Source organism: Corylus avellana, chromosome ca10, assembly GCF_901000735.1.
Source record: "Corylus avellana chromosome ca10, CavTom2PMs-1.0".
NCBI lineage: Eukaryota > Viridiplantae > Streptophyta > Magnoliopsida > Fagales > Betulaceae > Corylus > Corylus avellana.
The window spans coordinates 21444560-21453457 of record NC_081550.1 but is presented as its reverse complement, the minus strand read 5'-3'; the positions used below and the strand labels follow the sequence as shown (position 1 = coordinate 21453457).

The 8898-nt window shown below is 37.1% G+C and overlaps 2 protein-coding genes and 1 non-coding gene across 4 annotated transcripts; all 3 read left to right on the top strand.

The window, feature by feature from the left end:
- Positions 1-336: 336 nt before the first annotated feature.
- LOC132164028 (cinnamoyl-CoA reductase 1-like) lies at positions 337-3736 on the top strand. The gene is made up of 6 exons (XM_059574435.1): positions 337-536; positions 640-812; positions 929-1114; positions 1234-1396; positions 2545-2731; positions 3424-3736. The coding sequence occupies exons 1-6, from the start codon at positions 419-421 to the stop codon at positions 3563-3565; spliced, it is 969 nt and encodes a 322-aa protein (XP_059430418.1). The 5' UTR covers positions 337-418; the 3' UTR covers positions 3566-3736.
- Positions 3737-4786: 1050 nt separating this feature from the next.
- LOC132164650 (gamma-interferon-responsive lysosomal thiol protein-like) lies at positions 4787-7865 on the top strand. Of its 2 annotated transcripts, XM_059575192.1 has the most exons (5): positions 4787-5301; positions 5397-5462; positions 5872-6012; positions 7144-7236; positions 7448-7865. In XM_059575192.1, exons 1-5 carry the CDS (start codon positions 5041-5043, stop codon positions 7676-7678), a joined length of 792 nt encoding a protein of 263 aa, XP_059431175.1. In that variant the 5' UTR covers positions 4787-5040; the 3' UTR covers positions 7679-7865. The 2 variants fall into 2 exon arrangements, with proteins under 2 accessions (XP_059431175.1, XP_059431176.1); XM_059575193.1 differs by lacking the exon at positions 5872-6012.
- Positions 7866-8548: 683 nt separating this feature from the next.
- On the top strand, positions 8549-8630 carry TRNAS-CGA (transfer RNA serine (anticodon CGA)). The gene has a single exon. It is a non-coding gene; the product is annotated as a tRNA-Ser (tRNA).
- The last annotated feature ends 268 nt before the right edge of the window (positions 8631-8898 follow it).

Sequence of the window (8898 nt, the reverse complement as noted above, 5' to 3'; positions counted from 1 at the left end):
GAGATGGTAAATATATTACTACGTTATTTAAACACCATTAAATACAACAAATCAAAATATAGACTAATTAATCCAATCCATTTCACCTCTATACCCTTTAAATTCAACCTTGGGGGACGAGAAGATACGGGTGCTGGAGGCGATGAACGGCTGAGCAGGGAGGAAGGGTCTGTTCAAGCGTAAAACCAAAGTCTGGCATTTCGGAGTTTTGAGGATTTTTTAATTCATTCACATGGATTGCTGAGGTAGTGTTGTATGTGGCTATTTTTGATCCGTTGATTTAAATAAACGGCCTGTAGCTATTGTGGATACGTCATAGCTTGCCACGTACCTAAAATCTAGAACGATCCGCCTAGTCTATCAAAATGTACTCCGTACTGTAGGCACTTTAACCAGTTCAGTGAGCGGAGAGAGTGGGATGGCGAAGAAGGGTGAAGCGGTGTGCGTCACCGGAGGCAGCGGCTGCATTGGATCCTGGCTCGTCCGTCTCCTTCTCGACCGTGGCTACACCGTCCACGCCACCGTCCAAGATCTCAGTTAGTTCACACTCTTTATCTTTCGTTTCAAAAAATGGCGCTTACTCTTGCATTTATCTACGGAAATGCCATCTCCCCGCTTAAATTCGTTCCCTATTTGCAGAGGACGAGAGTGAAACGAAGCACCTAGAAGCCCTAGAAGGCGCAGAGACCCGCCTTCGTCTCTTCCAGATCGATCTCCTTGACTACGGCTCCATCTTATCCGCCGTCAATGGCTGCGCCGGAGTCTTCCACCTCGCCTCTCCCTGCATCGTCGATCAAGTCCAAGATCCCGAGGTTTTTATTTTATTTTATTTTTAAATAATTTCATACCACGTATAAATGTATACACAAGCCTAAATCGATGAGAAATAGTAAATTTAATCGTTGAACCATTTTGGCGCCTTTTGTAGAAGCAACTTCTGGACCCGGCGATCAAGGGAACTATAAATGTGCTGACGGCGGCGAAGGAAGCTGCGGTGAGCCGCGTGGTAGTGACATCGTCGATTTCAGCTATTACTCCGAGCCCTAGTTGGCCTGGAGACGTCGTCAAGGCTGAGGGTTGCTGGACTGACATTGAGTACTGCAAGCAGAACGGAGTGAGTAGTGTCCCAATAGTAGTATATATGCAAAATGCACTTCAATTTTGTGTAGGGTTTAGGCGTATTTGTTTTAGAGTATAATACTGATGCTTGTGTTTGTTTGGTTTGTGGTGTAGTTATGGTATCCACTTTCTAAAACACTAGCGGAGAAAGCGGCAATGGATTTTGCGAAAGAGAAGGGTTTGGATGTGGTGGTGGTGAATCCTGGGACGGTGATGGGTCCTGTGATTCCTCCCAGACTCAATGCAAGCATGTTAATGCTTGTCCGCCTTCTCCAGGGTAATGCTCTTTCTGCATGATACGCCCTCTCCTGTGATTACATTGGAATATAAATCGTGATGCTTTGCTGTAATAGGAGGTGGGGTTTTGATCAATTGAATAAATGTCCTTATATCTTTTAAGTTAACTGTGGCGTTTCGTAACTTCTACTTGAATTAGCAAACTGAAAATCAAAGGAGTCTTAGGCCTGCAAAGAAAGTTACAAGTTTTTTACTTTGAAGAACTTTTTACTGGCCAGAGTAGTTTGAAGTTTATGTCATTTTATATTAGCACGATATAAAATGAAGGTTTTCTTGGTCCTTTCTTTGTTTGGGCTTCCGTATGATTAAGGCTTGAGTAGAATGAGGAATAGAAATCAAGTGGCTGACCTTAAATAAAGTTCTGAGATTCTGCACTGTAAAAAATCTTTATTTAATTCTTTTTATATCATATTTAGGGTCATATAAATGCAGTGATATGCTACTCTCTTCATCTCATGGCTACCCTAGGTGTGTCTTGGGAATTTATGTCCATAAGGGTTTCACTTTAGGTACTCCATGGGTTGTCAAAAGCATGCCACCCTTTGCTGTTCTCTGGGCTGGGAAGTAGCCATGCTGAAAGGAAAGATGTTAAAGAAAATGCATGCCAATAAATAAGCAGCAGGCAATCACAGTAGTGAAAGCTTTCAACAAGTTTTGTCATTCCCCCTTTATATAGACATCAGTCCTATTTGGGTCTATGTTGCAAAACCCGTCTCCCCTCTAATTGGATGAAGTCTGTGACTCTGAGGATACTCCACGAGCTCACTGACTTTTTATTATAGTTGATTCTTGTGGATTTGTAATTTCCTCTACTTTTTATTTTTTTTGGATAAGTGAATATTAATTTCAAAGAGTAACAAAAAGACCTGAAGGTTAAGGGGCATGCCCCGGATGATGAACCACTCCTAGAGAGCAGGAACTAAAGAAGAAATTAATCATACAAGCCTAGATCCTCAGAGAAGCCCCGTAGTAAAAACAACTATTCTTTTGAATGTGATCAAGTCATTCTAAAGGGTTGACTTTCATCCTGACTTTGAAAATTTTGTGGAATTGTAATTTTCTCGAGTCTAAGTTTTTGATATTTAGGGCAATAAAAGCACTAATGATGCTATAATATCCTTGCTGCAGGGTGCACTGAAACATATGAGAACTTCTTTATGGGATCTGTGCATTTTAAAGATGTAGCCCTAGCACATATCTTGGTGTATGAGAACAAAACAGCATCTGGAAGGCACTTGTGTGTTGAAGCTATATCTCATTATGGTGATTTTGTGGCAAAGGTTGCCGAACTTTACCCCGAATATAAGGTGCCAAGGTAATAAATTTGGCTTCCTGCTACTGCAAATGGATTTGAAACAGGAACTATGCACATGTCTTGTCTTGTAATCTTGAAAGCTGATAACCATAAAAACAGCATCAGAACCTTAAAATCCACAATATAGTGGATTGCATTCTATGGATAATTACGATGATAAATAATATCTAACTACCATTTGTTCAATTAGCTGTATTGAATTTAGCATTGATACTGAAGTGTCTGCTATAGGAAGTACCATAAAAATTAAAAATGTACCTTTTATTTTGTTTTGATTTTAACATTTTTGATAGTTCGTAAATCCGGTAGGATTTTTTTTTTTTTTTTTTTTCCACTAATTCAATTTCAGCATTTCCTAAGGTACCCAATCTCACTCCAATCCTTGGATTGGGTGGGGTTGGATCTCTAGAGGCCGACTGATGCATCTTTTCTTCTTGCCTCTTAATGATGTTCCATCCTTCACTAGCTTATTTAAGTTCTCTTTGTGCTGCCATAAATCATTGATTTTAGAATTTCCAGTCAATAATTTATTTTTTGATATATTTGGTTGGTTTTCCAAATCTTGATTTGATTTCTGATTTTCAATCTTCGGAACATTGTCGCATCTGCTTGGTGGATATTTTATAACTTAAATGCAATAGAAGTAAATGGTTGTATGAATTGCTGAAGGTATGATGTCCCTTTATATGTAGGTTGCCTAAGGATACCCAACCTGGGTTGTTGAGGACGCCGCTTGGATCCAAGAAGCTGATGGACTTGGGCTTACAATTCATTCCGATGGAACAAATTATCAAGGAAGCTGTTGAGAGTTTGAAGAGCAAAGGATTTATTTGAGTGCCGCTCCAGGTGTCAAGTAAACACTGCAAGGACCCATCTAGCTTGGGTAGTAGGCTCCATGAGGGGCCCTCTCACAATTGACTGTCTGTGATTGTGGGGGAACGGTGTAAAATAGTTTATGTAAATAAAAAGAGTGATTTTACGTTTTATGAATGTTATTTTCCTCTAGTCAACTGAAAACATTTTCAAGTTAAAAAATGTTATGCTTTAACAAATGGGCCTAAGGGCATGTTTGAGATTGCATTTGAGAGGCCTAAAAGTGCTTTTAGCACTCAAAAAGTCGGTTTGAAAAAAAAAAAAAAGTAATCGTTTGGTAAAAAGATTAAAAGCGCTTTTAATGGTCCAAAAAATTTAAAAATGGTTAAAATACTTATGTCAAAAGTTTAAAAATGAAGCTTTTATTCAAAAACGTTTTTTGACTTAAAAATTCTATTTTTTAAACGCAATTCCAAATAAGCTCATTGGAAATGGGCAAAATGATGAATATAACATTCAAAACGGTGGCTTTGGACCTTTTGCCTTTTATTCCATTTCACTGCTGATATGTTTTGCACGTTGGAGGCCAACACTTTCCCATGGTAGGAGGTTTCAAAAGTATCTTACCACCCCTGCTATTCTGCTAATAAGTGACCATAAAGTTTATTTTATTAATCAAAGCGTGGTACAGCTTAAAAATTCAATGCATTGCAAATGTGATTCTTACCTATGTATTTGTGGTAGCTAATGTCTGTAAACCCGAGGTAAATCTCCTTTAGGTAGAGTGAATATCAATTCAATTCACCTTCTAGGGTCTCTTTCTACTTTTCTTAGGGATCCATACCCTGACAAAGAAAGGATAAAAAAAAAAAAAAAAACCTTTTTCAGTGAGATAAATATTTGGTAATTACTATTTGAAACTCATAAACTTGAGCTGTTTTTTTCACTTAGTCACGTGACCCGTCAAACAATTAGGGAAAATTGTAAAATTAGTCTATAAGGTTTGAGGTTGTGATAAATAACTTCTCCGTGGGTCATCATAAGACTACAAAATTATAAGAGAACAAAAATTAGAAGAAAAAAAAATGGTACCGGGTGGCCAATCACCACCCTATAGCTATGGTTTATTATTATTATTAAAGCTAAATGTGTAATTTCTTAATGACCGGCCAGAAAAATTGTGAGACATCTAATCTTATAACCCACGAGATGTGTATAAGAGCACTTGGCTCAAGTCAGGCTTTGTTGAGGAATGTGACAAATTGTGTATAACAGGGTGCAGGCAAGCAGCTTCTGGTCCCCCAATATTCCCACCGCTTCGAACATAGACAAACTTTGAGGGCAAATGCATTCTAGTTTCAGGAGGTTTGACCGTTAATATAGATCCATTCTGCCTTATCTTCTCCGCTTTCAGGTGCAAGAACGGCTCAAAACCAACCCTTTCCTTCTCTGATCCACAATCCTAAAAATCTCACAAACCTTAAAGCTTGTCTCCAATGGCTTGTCGTCCAGTAACTACCCTCTTTCTAATGTTCTTCTTCTTGTTCACATCTTCCTCAGCTTCAAGAATTTTACCATCGAATTCTCAGAAAGTTTCGTTGGGTCTATACTATGAATCCCTGTGCCCCTACAGCGCCAACTTCATCGTCAACTACCTGGCCCAGCTCTTCGAAACTGACCTCATCTCCGTCGTCGATCTCAAACTCGTTCCTTGGGGTAACGCCAAACTCAGAGGCAACGACACCTTCGATTGCCAGGTGAGTACTCTTCCCTTTGTTTCTTTCTCTAATTTACTATGTGGGGTTTTCTTTGATTCAACAAATTGATGGCTTTTGTTTGATTATGATTGCAGCACGGCCCATCTGAATGCTTACTGAACACTGTGGAAGCCTGTGCAATCCATGCCTGGCCTGAACTGGTAAAGTAAAGAATTTGTTACCGACTCTAACTCAGTAAAAATAAAAAATTGGGAGAATTTAGAGGAACCCATTGCTAAATTAATTGTGCTAAGCTCATTTTCAGATGATGGTGTGTGCACATTCTTGTAGTCTTTGTGAAAGTCATGCGGATAATTGTGAAAAAAAAAAAGAAAAAAAAAAAAAGAAAAAGAAAAAAGAAAGAAGCATGTATAGAATTTCATGATATTTCATTATGTTAAATTCATGTATTTGTGTTAGAATTCTTTGTATTGATGAAATTATGTGTCCTAGTTCAAGCTTAGAAAAAATGGAAGTTCTTAAGATTGTGGAGTTGTTTGGTCAGTTTTCAGAGTTTTATATAACATGCAAGTGTGGTGCTATGTTTTCATTCACCTCCGTGTTTTGCAGAGCGAGCATTTTCCTTTTATTAATTGCGTCGAGACTTTGGCCTATGAACACAAATACCCTGAGTGGGAATCATGTTTTGATAAATTGAACTTGGATTCAAAACCCATTGCAGATTGCTATAGCAGCGGATACGGGAAAGAGGTTGGTTTTCTCTTTGGAATTAATGGTCCTCAAGTTGTATGAGTTGTCTTTGTGAAGTTACAGTTGATTGTACCATTTATACCAACTTTGTGTAGTAAACTGAATTATACGAAAACCACAGATTATCCTATGGAGAATAACTGAATATTGTCTACTTACCTGAATCAAGACACCTTATTTAAGTAATGTATAGCCTTATTGGGCATACACCAAGTGGAGTAGTTATTATGTGATCACTTAGTATAGAATAATCTCCACTGAAGTAAAAGCGCTATGGCCATTAATTTTCAGTATAATTGCTAGCCTACTAACTTCTCTTGCAGACTTGTAGTTTAGATTATCACAGGAGAGGTATATTCTGTCGCAATGCATTTTTTGCATGAATTCTTTCTTGTTAGATCTACCTTACAGACAGAATATTTATTTGTTTTCTTGATTCGTCCAAGGAGCTGTAAGATCTGTGTATGCAAGTACATGCAAGGTGACCTGTCATAGGAACATAGATGAGAGAAAGTTTCCGGCTAACAAGAGTTTGGAATCATGTCAAATTTTTTTTATCAGTCCTTAAACTATTTGGTTTTTCATTTGTAGTAAAATAAGAGTGAGTGATAGTGAAGTAAGTGGGGAAAGAAAAAGGCTAACCTTTAATGGGCTTGGTGAAATTGGATTTAGCTAACACTATGGTCTGCTATTGCGTCTGCATTCATATGAACTTAATTTATAACACGGTCAGGAAACAGTTGGAGGTTGCACAACCACCAAATACTTGTATATTTATTGTCATAACTAGAATAATGAATAGCATAACTCCAAAAAAAGAGTTTCTTGAATGGAGTGCAATTACCTTGAATTGATGATTGAACACTAAAACTGACTTTTCTGACATTTGATTGTTTGTAAAATCATGCCATCTTTGAGATGGGACTTGAATTCTGTTATGTTTTGTTTGGGCGCTTGTGGTTGCCTCCTCATTCATGAATATGTGCTATTGTTCTTCACTGAAATCAAACCAGTCGCACCATTTTTTTTCCTTGAACCTTTTGTTGCTTATATAATAGTTTATCGAAAGCCAAAATTTTCTCAATCTATAATTGGTTGGGTTTATAATTGGATTTGTATTTCTTTATGCAGCTTGAATTACAGTATGCAGCTGAAACAAATTCCCTTGAGCCTCCTCATGAGTATGTGCCGTGGGTAGTTGTGAATGGAGAACCACTCTATGAGGTTTGTTCTTTTGACTATATCATAGTGAAATGTCTACTGTTTTCCAATATCATTCACCAAGGCCATATGCATATAATGAATGGATTTCTATTTCTAGGACATATGCACATGTACACATCATTTTTGAACTAGGGTATCTGCAACTTATTAAATTCTTGTTATTTAACCGTTATTGCTATCTTTTAGAAATGATATATTTCTCTGGCTGCAGGATTACGAAAACTTTGTAAGCTATATATGCAAGGCTTATAAAGGCACTGCTGTGCTCGAAGGCTGTAGCAGTGTATCCCTGCATACCATACAAAAAGGGAAAACAAATCCTATCCATCCAGATTGTTTTGAGACAGGAATGCTGGCATTAACTGCAAGAATAACATCAGCCATAACATCATGGATGCAACAAATGAACATGGTGGCTTCACTGTTCCTCTCTATTTACTAGAGATCTACCTAGCTTGTGTATATTTGCAGTGTTCAGTTAAGGCAACTATAAAATAGCGAGTTGGTACTTGACAAAGAAAATGAATCCTGTTTGTGGTGTATCATTAATTTCTTAATTATGAAAAATAATTTCAAGTATGTATGATGATACATCAGTGTAAATGTATACATGGTACATTCACATGCCACCCAAGTTTTTTGAATGGTGGAAATTTATCTGTCTAAGGCCAAGCCCGGGAGAAATTATGGAGATATATAAATTTAGTATTTTTTTGAAATAAAATTAATAGAAACCATTATAATACTTACCATGCTGATGCCCGGTACATCCTTTAACATAATACGTGCAAAAAAAAAAAAAAAAAATCATATTGTCAAATAGAGTAATGATATACGAAGGACTAGAGTCTTCTTGGAGTCCTCCGAAATGTGATGTGACAATTAAAATCACTAATAGATCAAAATTTAATAATACTTATCTCAAATTTAATGGTAATTTTAAATACTATGTCACATTTGGGAGGATGGTAGGAGATTCTAGTTCTCCTTATATCATTATTCTATTAAATATCGTTCATATAGTAATGATAAGGCAGCTAGGGGAACACAGACAAAATCAAAATCTGACACAATTTAAAGAATGAAATCATATTTTGACCTTTTATTTTTTATGGAATTAGATAAAGAGAGCTTTTGGGGAAAAAATAAATTGTTTAAACTATTTCTTTTTTATTGAAGGTAATGAAAACGAAAATTTTGAAGTCTAGAAAAACAATTATGTTTTTTTTTTTCCTAGCAAATAGATTCAGGGCTTCTTCGATTAACCTCACAATGAGTTAAAAATGGTTATTGATCGACCTTAGAGGCAGTCGTCGATATGTCCGAGTGGTTAAGGAGACAGACTCGAAATCTGTTGGGCTATGCCTGCGCAGGTTCGAATCCTGCTGTCGACGTTCTCATAATAATTTTATTTTTCTCTTTTCTTTCATCCATTGGTTAGTCAGAAGACCCATAAAGATAGTGTAACCCAACAAGCAAACTTTGCAGTGTTGCTATGGAAACATGACCTCTTCTGACGTTTGAGATCCTTACAGACCGGCTTTTAAGAATCCATAGCTTCGTTTGGCAAGGGAAGGTCCAGCACTGTAGCTGGAAGGCTGACACATAACTGACATTTTCAGATTAAATTTTTTTTTTTTTTTTTTTTAAGCAAAATATTAA

Coding starts and splice junctions, on each gene's coding strand:
- LOC132164028 (XM_059574435.1), top strand. CDS start 419: ATGGCGAAGAAGGGTGAAGCGGTGTGCGTCACCGGAGGCAGCGGCTGC. Junction 537..639: donor CGCCACCGTCCAAGATCTCA/GTTAGTTCACAC, acceptor CCCTATTTGCAG/AGGACGAGAGTGAAACGAAG. Junction 2,732..3,423: donor CCCGAATATAAGGTGCCAAG/GTAATAAATTTG, acceptor CTTTATATGTAG/GTTGCCTAAGGATACCCAAC.
- LOC132164650 (XM_059575192.1), top strand. CDS start 5,041: ATGGCTTGTCGTCCAGTAACTACCCTCTTTCTAATGTTCTTCTTCTTG. Junction 6,013..7,143: donor GCAGCGGATACGGGAAAGAG/GTTGGTTTTCTC, acceptor TTCTTTATGCAG/CTTGAATTACAGTATGCAGC. Junction 7,237..7,447: donor ATGGAGAACCACTCTATGAG/GTTTGTTCTTTT, acceptor CTCTGGCTGCAG/GATTACGAAAACTTTGTAAG.